The sequence below is a fragment of the Eutrigla gurnardus genome (assembly GCF_963514095.1).
Source record: "Eutrigla gurnardus genome assembly, chromosome: 17".
In the NCBI taxonomy this organism is placed as follows: domain Eukaryota; kingdom Metazoa; phylum Chordata; class Actinopteri; order Perciformes; family Triglidae; genus Eutrigla; species Eutrigla gurnardus.
Genome location: NC_139928.1, coordinates 20,266,780 through 20,283,116, shown reverse-complemented (window position 1 = coordinate 20,283,116; position 16,337 = coordinate 20,266,780). Strand labels below are relative to the sequence as shown.

The 16,337-nt window shown below is 49.0% G+C and overlaps 1 protein-coding gene across 1 annotated transcript; it reads left to right on the top strand.

The window, feature by feature from the left end:
* Nucleotides 1-574: 574 nt before the first annotated feature.
* LOC311028106 (antigen peptide transporter 2-like) lies at nt 575-5,433 on the top strand. The gene is made up of 11 exons (XM_084032384.1): nt 575-1,128; nt 1,394-1,508; nt 1,594-1,724; nt 2,401-2,606; nt 2,710-2,907; nt 3,019-3,147; nt 3,351-3,539; nt 3,698-3,871; nt 4,128-4,287; nt 4,451-4,587; nt 4,842-5,433. Exons 1-11 carry the CDS (start codon nt 627-629, stop codon nt 5,061-5,063), a joined length of 2,163 nt encoding a protein of 720 aa, XP_083888510.1. The 5' UTR covers nt 575-626; the 3' UTR covers nt 5,064-5,433.
* The last annotated feature ends 10,904 nt before the right edge of the window (nt 5,434-16,337 follow it).

Below are 16,337 nucleotides of genomic sequence, written 5' to 3'. Positions count from 1 at the left end.
TTGTCCATCCTCTCTCTTTACTTGTTGCTGTTGCACAATATCATGTTTTAATATTCGTTTGGAAAAGCCCACAAGTGAAGATATTTTAACTTAAAACATTACATTATTTCTATACGTGGGTAAAGCAGTGAATAGGCATTAGATATCAATACATTTTTTCCCATAAAGAAGACGTTTGTCTTTGGAGCTTAAATCTTACTAAAATGCAATTTGTATATTTAGTTGTTTATCGTCTAAACGCCTTATTTTGGTACTTTACTTTGAATGAATGGGTGAAACTGTTGTTGGACTCAAATTTGAACTGGTAATAATTTTGGGGGTCAAAGGTCACTGACTGCCTGCTCACATGTAGGCCTACACGTATTCTGAATATTACTACAGTGCTACTAAGCTTTAATGATTTCCTCATTGATTTCTCAAACAAACATGCTGGTCTGTGCTGGATGTTGTAGTTCATCCAGGTGGAGGCTGAAGGGTTCGGTGTGGTCCTCATGTGGTGGAGGTGTGTGTTCTACAGTAGAGGTTTCGGGGAACCCTGTGGTCCTGCAGGAAACCGAAACTGAAAGTGGATGCAACCTAACAACGCAGCGGCAGAGAGAGCAGGCAGAGCCGACAGTGACGGGAACATGGCGACGGCAACCCGCAGAGTCGCCGCTCTGACTTGTGCGCTTTGCGTCGACCTCTGCGTGTTTTCCTTGTCCGGGTTTCTGCTGAGCCCCGCCGCGTTCGGACGTGTTGCGCGTCTCTGTGTTCTGGCGTCTCTCCGGGTTCTGCTCCTCACGGCTGGGACTCTGCTGAGCCTCGGAGGCGTCAGCCCGGTGTCGCTCCGTGTCATCACGGCGCACAGTCTGCTGCCCGTGGTGCTTGAGATCGGGACCCAGGCGCTCCGCCGCGAGGAGTCCAGATGTGGCGCGTCGGAGGATGTGCGCTGCTGGCTGATGGGAGCCGGAGCGTCGCTGGCTGGCGCGCTGTTCTGGGAAACCACCTTCCCGGACGACGACGACGAAGCCGCCGGGAAAGAGAAGAAGCAGAAAGCAAGAGTGCTTTTTGGGAGAGTCCTGTGTTTGCAAAAACCCGAATATCTACTGATGCTTGGAGGGCTTGTGATGCTGACGCTGGCTGTTTGCTGTAAGTACAGCAGGTGATGATGACGATGATGATGTCATGCTTTAGTAGAGAGATGCTAAGGAAATATAAATATCAACTATGAACACAGTGGAAAGTGTTTCTTATACATTTGTTGTCATTATTGGTTTTGTCTGCGTGTATTTTCAACATCATGGCCTTGGAAGAGGGAGTTCTCTGGACCAGGACCATGTTTTCAGGATCATCTAATGCTGATGCATCTTCATCACCGTAAACGTCTGATGCACCTTTGTGTCCCTGTTCTCAGGTGAGATGTTCATCCCCTTCTACACCGGCAGAGTCATCGACATCCTCGGCCGTCAGTACCAGCCCAATGAATTTGTATCGGCGCTCCTCCTCATGGGCCTGTACACTCTGGGGAGGTATGGTTGTTCTCCACACCCAGCGGCATGTGTCTGTGGCTCACAGGTCATTTCTACACCACTCTCTCCTTTCATGATGTTTCAGCTCTGTGGGTGCCGGCTGCAGAGGGGGGGTGTTACTTTGTGCCATCAGTTCCTTTACATGCAGAATGAAAGTCAAGCTGTTTGAGGCTCTGACCAAACAGGAAGTTGGATTCTTTGAGGCCACAAAGACAGGTAAGGCTTAAAAATGTACTGTATTAATAATTCATGAGTGCACATGAAGGACGACACAATCAGGTTGAGACCAGACGTCCTATAAGACAAGAGGCAGACATGAGACACTGGACAAACCTGGACCAGATCATAGACACACTGCAGAGCAGAGCGGGACATGTGAGGACGTAACAGAACAGGACATGTGAGGACATAACAGAGCAGGACATGTGAGGACGTAACAGAGCAGGACATGTGAGGACGTAACAGAGCAGGACATGTGAGGACGGAACAGAGCAGGACATGTGAGGACGTAACAGAACAGGACATGTGAGGACGTAACAGAACAGGACATGTGAGGACGTAACAGAGCAGGACATGTGAGGACGTAACAGAGCAGGACATGTGAGGACGTAACAGAACAGGACATGTGAGGACGTAACAGAGCAGGACATGTGAGGATGTAACAGAACAGAGCAGGACATGTGAGGACGTAACAGAACAGGACATGTGAGGACGTAACAGAACAGGACATGTGAGGACGTAACAGAACAAGACATGTGAGGACGGAACAGAACAGGACATGTGAGGACGGAACAGAACAGGACATGTGAGGACGGAACAGAACAGGACATGTGAGGACGTAACAGAACAGGACATGTGAGGACGTAACAGAACAAGGTTTATCATCTTCTAGGTGAAATCACATCCAGGTTGTCTAAAGACACCACTTTGATGGGAAGAGCTGTCTGTCTGAATGTCAATGTGTTGCTGAGGACCTTCATCAAGACGGTGGGCATGATCTCCCTGATGATGAGCCTTTCATGGAAGCTCACATTCCTCGTGTTGATGGAGACGCCGATCACTGGCCTCATCCAGAACATCTATGACAGACGCTACCAGGTGTGTCACAGACTCGCTGAGTGTTTCCACAAATGTAACATATTAAACCTTTAAAACGTGGGATGAAAGCGAGTTTCCTCGTCCGTATTTATTCCTCCCTCAGCGGCTGTCTCTGGAAGTGCAGGACTCCATGGCTCTGGCAAATGAGGTTGCGAATGAGGTGCTATCTGGTGTTCATGTGGTACGGAGCTTTAATGCAGAAAAGCACGAGGCCCGTCGCTATGACAACAGCTTGATGGTCACACACGGCCTCAAGACCCGCCGGGACACTGTGAGAGCTGTTTACCTGCTGGCACGGAGGGTGAGAAGTTTGTAATATGTGGTTGAATCAGGTGTCATTGAATATCATCTGATTTAACAGTAGTTCTTCCTGTGTGTGTGTGTGTGTGTGTGTGTGTGTGTGTGTCTACAGTTGACAGGGTTGGGCATGACGGTGTTCATGTTGTACTACGGCAGGCTGTTTATCCAGAGTGGACAGATGACGACCGGCAACCTGGTCTCCTTCATCCTCTACCAGTCAGATCTGGGAGGCAACATCAGGGTGTGGAACTGCTTTTAAGATTTATAGACATTTAAGAGGAAACAAATACATGTTTTGAGGTTGCTTTTAATACAAGAGTATGAGTTTCCATGTCCTCAGGAAGGATATGTCAGTGACTCATAGCTTTGTAGGATTTCTATTGACTCCATCAATGAAAACAGTGTTTGAAGAGCTCAGTTTGGTGACATCTTGTCATGTTTTAGACGCTAACCTACATCTTTGGCGACATGCTGAACTCGGTGGGGGCTGCTGGGAAAGTGTTTGAGTATCTGGACAGGAAACCTCAGGTCAGCATGGACGGGAAACTCAAGCCTGATCAGCTGAAAGGACACGTCAGTTTCCGCCGGCTCCACTTTGCCTATCCTTTATACCCCAACAAAACGGTGCTGCAGGTGAGTGCTGGCTGGCCGGCAGACAAGGGGACAGCTTTAGCTTTAGCCTTAGCTTATGTTAAAATAAGACGACTGCACCAAAAGTGAATCCTTTACACCGACGTTCCCTCCCAAGTATTTACAGCTCCCTCTAAACCGTCGTTGTGTCGTCGTTTCAGGACTTTTCTTTGGAGCTGAAGTCCGGTCAGATGACGGCTCTGGTGGGTTCATCTGGAAAAGGGAAAAGCACCTGTGTGAGTCTGCTCCAGCGATTCTATGAGCAGCAGGATGGAGAAATCCTATTGGACAATGAACCACTGAAATCCTATGACCACCGTTTCCTCCACGAGAAGGTAATTCATCGTCACTACGACACGTCTTTTATCATCGGACAATCCTGCAGGAAGAAAGCTATCAGGAAGAAATAAGAAAAAAGAGATGGTAGCCTAGTTAGACCAGAATGCAGTTCCACCACGACACAAGTTGAGTAACGAGCCTGAGGCTGATGAGGAGACTCAGTGAAGAACTTCAGTAAACAACTAAACTGAATGCATCACCTGTAAACTAACAGGATTCAGGAATCTGTAGGCTGATGAGTGTATTTCACAGATTGCAGTGGTGAACCAGGAGCCTGTGCTGTTCTCTGGCTCCATCAGAGACAACATCGCCTACGGGCTTGCTGAATGCTCATTGGATGAAATCCAGGAAGCAGCGCGCAAAGCCAACGCCCACGACTTCATCGAGCAGCTGGAAAAAGGCTACGATACAGGTAACCGTCATCAGTCCCTCTTCATGCTGGTTCACATGCTTGAACGGCGTCCTGGAGACACGAGAGTCGACCCTCGAGTAGCTTTTAAACACTCATATCTGTCTGCATCTGCATCACATCTGGAATCCTCTTATGATTTTATAATGGTCCGTCCTTTTCTCAGAGGTGGGCGAGGGCGGCAAAAATGTAGCCAAGAGCGAGCGGCAGCAGATTGCCATTGCTCGAGCTCTGGTCAGAAAGCCACAGATCCTCATTCTGGATGAGATGAGCAGCTCTCTGGACACCAAGAGTGAATATAAGGTATGTCAGTGGTGTTCATCAGGGTTCCCTCCAGGGACTATAGAGTTCTATACCGTCAGATACAGAGTGAGTCATATATAATACATATGTGGAGAAGAAGAACTCATCGATGAATGGTTGAAATGAAAGGCTAAAAACATCCGGTCAGCATTTAATAGAGAAACAGTATAAATAATAAACCTCAACGTTTCTTTTAGCTCTGATTAAAAACGGATAAATGCTGGAAGATGAACGTTGTTATTGATTCTGCACAGATTCAGCAGGCGCTGGCGAGTTGTCCCGACCAGATGCTGCTGGTGGTCGCTCACAAGCTGCAGACCGTGGAGAAGGCAGATCAGATCGTTGTGATCGGGGACGGAGGAGTCCTGGAGCAAGGCACTCACCAGGAACTGATGGACAGGAAGGGGAGCTACTATAGAAGCGTCTGTGGAGGGAAACTCAGCCCAGCGACGGAGCGCGGAGCGGAGCTGATGTAGCTCCGTGTGTTCTGGGAGGAACGTTCTGTGTGTGCTGAACGTGGACAAACAAGCTCACCTGATTAAATGAGTCTTCCTGTATAACTAAGACCTCACTGCAGCGACCGCGGGTTCAAATCCCACCGGCCCTTTCTGTGCATCGCCCCCCCTTCACTCTCACGCTGTCCTCTCTGAATACAGTCAGAAGTAATACGTGTAATAAACACCTTATTGTTCAATAAATCTGACCTGCATGTTTTATGTTCTTATTTATTTAGTTGAAATAACCTTCGATATTTCGATGTTGATGGATTTATGTCTGTTTTTATCATTTTCTATTTCATGCTCTTGTCTTTGGAACAAATGAATAAAAGTTTAAAGTGACATCAAACAGTTGACGACTTTATTTATTTCATTTATCAGAGCGGTCAAAGGTCGGCAGATAAAAGATTGATCAACATCTTATGACATCTTGGATCATGTGACCTCTGATGACCCCGGCCAGAACAATCAAACCAAATCTGAATGTTGTTGCTTGGATTGTATTTTTCAAGCCTTGCTTCCTTCACAGCTGTGTGTGTGTTCATGCCAGAATGTGTGTGTGGTTCAGTTTGATTCATATTGTTCTGTGGGATGAAAAGGGAGATGACTCTGATTATGGAGATATTACTGAGCACGGTGATTGTGAATTTATAATATCGGTGAGTTCTTCTAATCTTTTTGTTTTTTATCGTCTGATCTGATCTGGAAAGTCCCGAACTACCGACGTGTTGTTTTTTTCTGGCAGTGAGTCTTTTTGGAAAGTTGCCCGGTGATTTGTGTCATAAACACACAAAAGGACGGTGAAGTCACATGTGGCCAAACACCAACCACTGCTGACAAAGATCAGGCTCCGCCATTTTGTCAAGACACCTGTGGATCCACAAAATGGTGAGGAAGTCACGTGCCAGACAAGTCGGCCATGTGTTGCTCTTGGTGAACGGCCAGGTTGTAGAAACGCACATTCGTGTTGTTTTGGTGTCTGAAAGTGAAGAAGTAGGACGAGCAGCGACAACGAGAGATCTGTAAAAATACGGGGTTTGACATCGACCCAGAATGTGTGCTGGTCCGGCTGAATCCAGATCTGTCGTTGGTCTTCAAAGCTGACAGTTTGGCGATATAATAACCACGATGGTGACTCATCAGAAATGTCTGCTTCCTGTCAACGACTGAGCAGCGCTGCAGCGGCATGAGGGCACAACGGGGAAAAGTTGCGGCCATCTTAGGGTGAGACTTAAAAAAAACACAAGGCAAAATGGCCGCCATGTGATAAAATATAGGCTTTAAGGCAAATCAAAGATGATGTAGTGACTGTGGTGTACTAGAGCAGAGCCATGCATCCTGAAGCCTCAGTGTGCACCGTCACATTTACTGCATATGTGAGCGTTTGTGCCCAGAAGCTTCTGCCGAACCAGTTCTGCACCGATCTACTGCAAACCACCGCCATGCTGCCGATCTGGGAAGTCCCTTCTCTGCCTGCTTTCACTTTCTGTCTTCACTGTGTCGGCTGTTGTGTTGGGAGGCTGCCTGACTCAGCCCAAACACGCAGCATTCCGAAGCATTAGCTGGATGACGCTCCTCCAGAAACGTGGCTTCTGTTGATGATTTCCAGCATGAAGAAGAAGAAACGACGCCGGTTTAGCTTCTTTTTCACACCTCATTTCACTTATTTTGACAGACGTGACGAATGAGTTTGAATAGAAAAGACGTGATCATATTGTATTCTGGTTTGCTTGAGGTAAAGGTGAACATGTGTCTCTAATGTGCAGGGAGATGTTGTATTCTGTCGTATCAGAGCAAACCCCACTGTCTTCTTGTGAATCCCCTAACGTCTCCTGGACGGGGGGCAACATGAACACTTGCATCACATCACTTCTGCAACATCGAACCGTAGCTGTGTGGTTTCCTCAGTCAAAGATAAAGAAGAAGGAAAAAACAATCAAACACAGCCCACATGATCAGTGGAGGAAAGTCCCCGTTTATTATTACTAAAGCACTAAAATACTGCTGAACGTGGACAAACAACCTCACCTGATTAAATTAGTTTCCTGTATAACTAAGACCTCACTGCAGCGACCGCGGGTTCGAATCCGACCGGCCCTTTCTGTGCATCGCCCCCCCCTTCACTCTCACGCTGTCCTCTCTGAATACAGTCATAAGTAATACGTGTAATAAACACCTTATTGTTCAATAAATCTGACCTGCATGTTTTCCTGATGTTCTTATTTATTTTGTTGAAATAACCTTCGATATTTCGATGTTGATGGATTTATGTCTGCTTTTATCATTTTCTATTTCATGCTCTTGTCTTTGGAACAAATTAATAAACGTTTAAAGTGACATCAAACAGTCGACGACTTTATTTATTTGATTTATCAGAGCGGTCAAAGGTCGGCAGATAAAAGATTGATCAACATCTTATGACATCTTGGATCATATGACCTCTGATGACCCCGGCCAGAACAATCAAACCAAATCTGAATGTTTTTGCTTGGATTGTATTTTTCAATCCTCCTTGAACCGACACCTTACCGTGGTGGAGGGGTTTGAGCACCTGAATGATCCTAGGAGCTATGTTGTCCGGGGCTTAATGCCCCTGGTAGGGTCTCCCAAGGCAAACAGGTCCTAGGTGACAGGTCAGACTAAGAGCGGTTCCAAAACCCCTTATGAAGAAAAAACATAAAAGGCAGTTTACGTCGCCCGGATTGGCGTCACCGGGGCCCCACCCTGGAGCCAGGCCTGGGGTTGGAGGGTTCAGAAGGGGCCGGTGCGGTGTGATTTTGGTGGCTGTCCTGGGCGGGTGCCCCGGCGACCCAATCCCCGGGCGGTGACTCTAGCCATGGGGACATGGAATGTCACCTCACTGGGGGGGAAAGAGCCTGAGCTAGTGCGGGAGGTAGAGCGCTACCGGCTACAGGTAGTCGGGCTCACCTCCACGCACAGTCTGGGCTCTGGAACCCAACTCCTTGAGAGAGGTTGGACTCTCTTCTACTCTGGAGTTGCCCGCGGTGAAAGGCGCCGAGCTGGTGTGGGCTTGCTTATAGCCCCCCAGCTCGGCCGCCATGTGTTGGAGTTTCCCTGCGCCTTCGGGTCGGGGATAGGTCTCTCACTGTTGTTTCGGCCTACGGGCCAAACGGCAGTGCAGAGTACCCGGCCTTCTTGGAGTCCTTGGGAGGGGTACTTGAGAGTGCTCCAACCGGGGACTCCATTGTTTTACTGGGGGACTTCAACGCTCACGTGGGCAATGACAGTGTTACCTGGAGGGGCGTGATTGGGAGGAACGGCCTCCCCGATCAGAACCCGAGTGGGGTTCTGTTATTGGACTTCTGTGCTAGTCACGGTTTGTCCATAACGAACACCATGTTCAAACATAAGGGTGTCCATCAGTGCACGTGGCACCAGGACACCCTAGGCCGGAGGTCAATGATCGACTTCGTGGTTGTGTCATCTGACCTCCGGCCGTATGTCTTGGACACTCGGGTGAAGAGAGGGGCTGAGCTGTCAACTGATCACCACCTGGTGGTGAGTTGGATCCGCTGGCAGGGGAGGAAGCTGGACAGACTTGGCAGACCTAAACGTGTTGTGAGGGTCTGCTGGGAACGTCTGGTGGAACCCTCTGTCAGGGAGGTCTTCAACTCCCACCTCCGGGAGAGCTTTGACCAGATCCCGAGGGAGGCTGGGGACATTGAGTCCGAATGGACCTTGTTCTCTGCTTCAATTGTGGACGCGGCTGTTCGAAGCTGTGGCCGTAAGGTCTCCGGTGCCTGTCGTGGTGGCAATCCCCGAACCCGGTGGTGGACACCGGAAGTAAGGGATGCTGTCAAGCTGAAGAAGGAGTCCTACCGAACCTGGTTGGCTCGGGGGACTCCCGAGGCAGCTGACAGGTACCGGCAGGCCAAGCGTGCTGCAGCGCGGGCGGTCGCTGAAGCAAAGGTTCGGGTCTGGGAAGAGTTCGGGGAGGCCATGGAGGAGGACTATCGGTCGGCCTCGAGGAAATTCTGGCAAACCATCCGGCGCCTCAGGAAGGGGAAGCAGCCCTCCACCAACACTGTTTACGGTGGAGGTGGGGAGCTGCTGACTTCGACTGGGGATATCGTCGGGCGGTGGAAGGAATACTTCGAGGATCTCCTCAATCCCACTGACACGTCTTCCATTGAGGAAGCAGAGGCTGGAGACTCGGAGGTTCATCCACCCATTACCCGGGCTGAAGTCACCGAGGTAGTTAAGAAGCTCCCCGGTGGCAAGGCACCGGGGGTGGATGAGATCCGCCCTGAGTACCTCAAGTCTCTGGATGTTGTGGGGCTGTCGTGGCTGACACGTCTCTGCAACATCGCATGGCAGTCGGGGACAGTGCCTCTGGACTGGCAGACCGGGGTGGTGGTCCCTCTATTCAAAAAGGGGGACCGGAGGGTGTGTTCCAACTATCGGGGGATCACACTTCTCAGCCTCCCCGGGAAAGTCTATTCCAGGGTACTGGAGAGGAGAATTCGGCCGATAGTCGAACCTCGGATTCAGGAGGAACAATGCGGTTTTCGTCCTGGCCGTGGAACACTGGACCAGCTCTATACCCTCCGCAGGGTGCTCGAGGGTTCATGGGAGTTTGCCCAACCAGTCCACATGTGTTTTGTGGACTTGGAGAAGGCATTTGACCGTGTCCCTCGTGGCATTCTGTGGGAGGTACTTCGGGAGTACGGGGCCGGGGGCCCTCTGCTAAGGGCTGTTCGGTCCCTGTATGACCGGAGCAGGAGCTTGGTTCGCATTGCCGGCAGTAAGTCAGACCTGTTCCAGGTGCATGTTGGACTCCGGCAGGGCTGCCCTTTGTCACCGGTTCTGTTCATTATTTTTATGGACAGGATTTCTAGGCGCAGCCGTGGGCCGGAGGGGATCTGGTTCGGGAGCCACTGGATTTCATCCCTGCTTTTTGCGGACGATGTGGTCTTGTTGGCTCCTTCGAGCCAGGACCTCCAGCATGCCCTGGGGCGGTTTGCAGCCGAGTGTGAAGCAGCCGGGATGAGGATTAGCACCTCCAAATCTGAGGCCATGGTTCTCGACCGGAAAAAGGTGGCTTGCTCCCTCCAGGTTTGGGGGGAGTTCCTGCCTCAAGTGGAGGAGTTTAAGTATCTTGGGGTCTTGTTCACGAGTGAGGGAAGGATGGAACGTGAGATTGACAGGCGGATCGGTGCAGCGGCTGCAGTAATGCGGTCGTTGTATCGGTCCGTCGTGGTGAAGAGAGAGCTGAGCCGAAAGGCGAAGCTCTCAATTTACCGGTCAATCTACGTTCCTATCCTCACCTATAGTCATGAACTTTGGGTCGTGACCGAAAGAATAAGATCCCGGATACAAGCGGCCGAAATGAGCTTCCTCCGCAGGGTGGCGGGGCGCTCCCTTAGAGATAGGGTGAGGAGCTCCGTCACACGGGAGGAGCTCGGAGTAGAGGCGCTGCTCCTCCACATCGAGAGGAGCCAGCTGAGGTGGCTCGGGTATCTGTATCGGATGCCCCCTGGACGCCTCCCTCGGGAGGTGTTCCAGGCATGCCCCACCGGGAGGAGACCCCGAGGAAGACCCAGGACATGCTGGAGTGACTATGTCACCCGGCTGGCCTGGGAACGCCTTGGGGTCCTCCCGGAGGAGCTGGGGGAAGTGTCCGGGGAGAGGGAAGTCTGGGCGTCCCTGCTCAGGCAGCTGCCCCCGCGACCCGGTCCCGGATAAGCGGAAGAAAATGGATGGATGGATGGATGTAATTTTCAAGCCTTGCTTCCTTCACAGCTGTGTGTGTGTTCATGCCAGAATGTGTGTGTGGTTCAGTTTGATTAATATTGTTCTGTGGGATGAAAAGGGAGATGACTCTGATTATGGAGATATGTCTGAGCACGGTGGTTGTGAATTTATAATATCAGTGAGTTCTTCTAATCTTTTTGTTTTTTATTGCTGATCTGATCTGGAAAGTCCCGAACTACCGACGTGTTGTTTTTTTCTGGCAGTGAGGCTTTTTGGAAAGTTGCCCGGTGATTTGTGTCATAAACACACAAAAGGACAGTGAAGTCACACGTGGCCAAACACCAACCACTGCTGACAAAGATCAGGCTCCGCCATTTTGTCAAGACACCTGTGGATCCACAAAATGGTGAGGAAGTCACGTGCCAGACAAGTCGGCCATGTGTTGCTCTTGGTGAACGGCCAGGTTGTAGAAACGCACATTCGTGTTGTTTTGGTGTCTGAAAGTGAAGAAGTACGAGCAGCGACAACGAGAGATCTGTAAAAATACGGGGGTTTGACACGTCGACCCAGAATGTGTGCTGGTCCGGCTGAATCCAGATCTGTCGTTGGTCTTCAAAGCTGACAGTTTGGCGATATAATAACCGCGATGGTGACTCATCAGAAATGTCTGCTTCCTGTCAACGACTGAGCAGCGCTGCAGCGGCATGAGGGCACAACGGGGAAAAGTTGCGGCCATCTTAGGGTGAGACTTAAAAAAACCACAAGGCAAAATGGCCGCCATGTGATAAAATATAGGCTTTAAGGCAAATCAAAGATGATGTAGTGACTGTGGTGTTCTAGAGCAGAGCCATGCATCCTGAAGCCTCAGTGTGCACCGTCACATTTACTGCATATGTGAGCGTTTGTGCCAAGAAGCTTCTGCCGAACCAGTTCTGCACCGATCCACTGCAAAGCACCGCCATGCTGCCGATCTGGGAAGTCCCTTCTCTGCCTGCTTTCACTTTCTGTCTTCACTGTGTCGGCTGTTGTGTTGGGAGGCTGCCTGACTCAGCCCAAACACGCAGCATTCCGAAGCATTAGCTGGATGACGCTCCTCCAGAAACGTGGCTTCTGTTGATGATTTCCAGCATGAAGAAGAAGAAACGACGCCGGTTTAGCTTCTTTTTCACACCTCATTTCACTTAGTTTGACAGACGTGACGAATGAGTTTGAATAGAAAAGACGTGATCATATTGTATTCTGGTTTGCTTGAGGTAAAGGTGAACATGTGTCTCTAATGTGCAGGGAGATGTTGTACTCTGTCGTATCAGAGCAAACCCCACTGTCTTCTTGTGAATCCCCTAACTTCTCCTGGACGTGGGGCAACATGAACACTTGCATCACTTCTGCAACATCGAACAGTAGCTGTGTGGTTTCCTCAGTCAAAGATAAAGAAGAAGGAAAAAACAATCAAACACAGCCCACATGATCAGTGGAGGAAAGTCCCCGTTTATTATTACTAAAGCACTAAAATACTGAAGCCTATAAGACATTGTGATGCTGCCCCGGCTGGTTGTATTCGGCACTTCTACCAACAGCCACGTGATTTCCTGGAAACTACCAGGCAGTTTGGTGCAGGGTAGGGGACTCCCATTAGTCCCAGCAAAAGGCTGAATCATTGCCGTAGACTGCCATCTAGTGGAAGAAGTACAAATGTAAAAACCAACCAACAACAAAAACCCTCCCACATGTTGGCCATTCAGCAGTGTTGTCATCTGGTAAAATGATCCTCCTTTGAACAGTGTAGGTCCCGTGTTGTGGGTGAGCTCGGTGGGGCTGTGTGCAGAATCCACATGAGACCACAAGCTTGTAAGTGCAGAGATGACAGGAAGCCAGAACCACATGTAGACAAAGAGATCCATTCCTCTGGTTCAATCATGTTGTGGGTTATTCTAGATTGCAGACATACTGTATGACATCTACATGATCTTGTTCGTAAGCAGGTGATGGGATCACAACCACACCGCCACACTGTCTTAGAAATAGATCATTTCATAGATATTTAGATGTTTGAACACCAGTCAGATTCTCCCGACGCCAGCGCTGTCTGGCAGTTTGGCACGAGGGCAACGTCATCAACTTAATACAGAGTTGTGATGAAGAGCAGCAGCATCCCAACAGCTTCATCTCAGGCACTTCCAGCACCAGGCAACCACGTGATTTCCTGTACCTCCTCAGTCTGGTTGAACGGCAACTGTATGGCAACTGCCATTAGTCTTCTGCAGAACATAGGAATAATAGACCATGAGTGCCCCCTAGTGGGGTGAAATAAGAATGAATTCAGACCTGTTTTGTGATGAACAGAAACACAGTTTAATATGAAGCATGTTTAGATGGATTGAACTCAATATAAGAGCATTTATAAAGAAATATTTCTTAAAAGCCATCTGAAAAAGAGATTTAGCGAAAAAGATTAAGATTTACCTAATAAATGTATGTATTTAAACTCAACAGTCTAAAGCCGACTTTATTAAATACTTCAACTTAAAAATAATTAACTGATATAACAGGCTTGTTTTAGTGGTGCAAATGATTTCTAGATTAGCTTTTTTTAATAATTCAGCATTTTTTTTAAAACCAACAGCCACGTGATTTCTTGGAAACTGTGAGTTTCACTCTCTCTCTCTCTCTCTCTCTCTCTCTCTCTCTCTCTCTCTCTCTCTCTCTGTCTCTCTCTCTCTCTCTCTCTCTCTCTCTCTCTCTCTCTCTGTCTCTCTCTCTCTCTCCCTCTCTGCTTCCTGTAAGGGTGGATCCACCCAGCTCGTCTCCAGACTTCATGTGTTTTACTTTGGTTTCCCTGTAGAAACCTGTTGCACTGAAATCTGCCTGGCAACTGATGACATGACAACTGTCAGGAAGTTCTTGGGCTCTTCTGACAGGTTTATCTGGGTTCAGGACCCAAACGCAGACATGAACAAAAGGAACTACGCTTTGATTAAAAAGCTGAAGTCCAAACAAGAGCAGAAGGGAGACTCAAACACGGACACTGAATCCACAAATACCTCAAAAACAAAACACACACTCCTGAAATGTATTTAGATAAAGCCTTTTATTCTAGGGAGCTAAATGAAAATAATTCAAATAAAGATTTTAAAAAAGAGTGTGGAATAATCTGGCATGTAGTACCATTGTGACCATCCAGCAGGTGGCAGTAGACAGCCACTAGTGAGCTGAAGGATGAAGCGGATTCCTTGTGGTGAAACTAAAACATCCTCACAGTTCTTGTGACTGTGTTACCAGTAAATAAATGTTCCAGCTGCAGCCGCTTCATACAAATACAATATCATGTAATTCACACATTTTGGCATGAAATCGGAAGAGGAAACATTTCCTTGCTTGACGGGAGAAATGTCGCTCTGAAAGCGCAGCTTGTCTAACCACGAAAACCCATTGTTGGCGCCGTTTCAACCGCTAATCGGCTTTGTCACAAACTCGATTCTCTGTGCTAATCTCAACCTCCCAGCACATCCGAACTGGGCACACAGAACAAAGGTAAGACTCTTTTTAAAATCAAATTAGGGAGCAAAGCGACTCTTGTAATCCTCTGTTTTCCAGCCTGCTGCTGTTTCTCCATTCAGACGCAGCTTCATGCTAAATCTAATCCTTATTTATCAAAAGACAAAACAAGATAATGGAACGCATCGAATCCTCACGACGACGTTCAACGTTCACCTTGCTGTCACACAGGTTAGTGTGCTCTTCATCCCCCCCCCCCCCACAATCAAGCCTTTGAATTAGCGGCTCGTTAGTGAGCGCTGTCCCCAATCAGAGCCCTCTCATTCAGCCAATCAGCCGGCTGACACCGAGGCACGGCTCTCCTCCAAGAGGAGATGCAGGTTTTATTCCTGCTAAAGCAAGACTCAACGCTGAGATGTACAAACATGGAGGACGTTTGGTATCAGGTCAAAGCTGGGAGACATGACATCATAGGTACAGCTGACCGTCCTCCCACAGCCCATTCTAAGCTTTCTGCACTTGATGGGAGGCATGACCTTTGACCTCATAGCAAGACAACCAAACCACTGAGTCAAGTTTTGGATAATAATCCCAGTTGGGCTTTAAATAGATGCATCCGGGTAGGTTTACAGCAAAGAGACCGGGCTCAACGTGAAGAACACGGCTCTATTTTCTCTGAAGCGTCCTCTCCGTAATGTTAGAGCCTTAAAAGCACGTTAAGTGGACGTTCGTTGACAGCGAGGAGTTGCCCGTTTTATCGCACGATACTGGCCCGATATCAAAGATGATAGATTAAAGTTATAAAACGAGAACAAAATAACTAAAGTGATAAAATCAAACAGCTGCAACGCCCTCCGTTGGACCACAGCAACCTCCATCGTGATGTCATCCACACATCTGTAGAGTTTGGGGACTGAATATTGCACGGGTGCAACACTAGAAATCTGTCTCACAAGGTGACGCTGCAACACCGTTGTCATGGCAGCGATCATATCAACGAGGCCAGTCCAACGTGCTCAAACACCACGGTGCTGTGTGGACCAATCAAAGACCTGCAAGGCTACGCAGTCCTGTGGATTAAAGTGTCAAGAAAACTATGACTTGTCACCATGACAACTAACAACAAGTCACGTGACCACTGAAACATATGGTAGAAGATCTGCAGCTTCTTCTGCTTTGGAGTCCACCTGGTTCGATTCCAGCCAGAAGTTTCGTTCCCCTCCCATTTAAATGAGTTTACTCCCCGTGTGGCTGCAGCTCCGTGAGTCGAATGTGTCAAATGTGTCAAATATTCAGCACAATGCTGAAGGAGGCCTTTGTGATGGCGGAGGAGCCGGCGGCCAGCTCGTCATCTCTGGAGACGGCGGCCGGCGGAGTGGACCGACTGTCAGCCTCAGCTCTTTTGTGTGTCCGTCTTGTCTCGTGGGTCCATTGTGGAGGCTGGACAGGCTGATCCCGCCTCCAGAATCCAGGCGTCCTCCCTGCCTTGTATGCATGTCAGCCTTCGCCTATTCCCTGGGAGGGATTTCATCGCCTCCCCCCCCCCCCCCTCCTCCCGCCCCTTTTCAAATCAGACGCCTTGAATGCTACACTGATCAAGGAAAAATAATCAACTGCCCTTTTGTCTCAGCAGCCGTTTCACTGGGATAAAATAAACGTATGGTAATGAAGCCTTATCGTGTGCCGTTCAGACGGTGGGTGTGATGTGATTTGCCTTCCAGTGGCGTGGAGCCGTCCAGCTGAGGCTCCCCGCCGCGAGCCGAGGCCTGCAGCCAGCTGACGCAGCTCCAGCACATTCTCATGCTGCTGCAAGCGGACGACTCCTACCTGCAGCCGACTAGGAACACATGTACGGATGTGGGACAACGTTGGAATACTGTGTCTGCAGTTTTACGTGACATTCGCTGACGGTACTTTATCCACTCTCAGGACCGGAGTCCCCCCCCAACGTCATACAGGTCTATCTGAGTAGTTCAAGGGCCCGTAGAATAAACAGACAGCGATGGGGATTTATATTATGGGATGATAGAAAGTCAGTGTGCT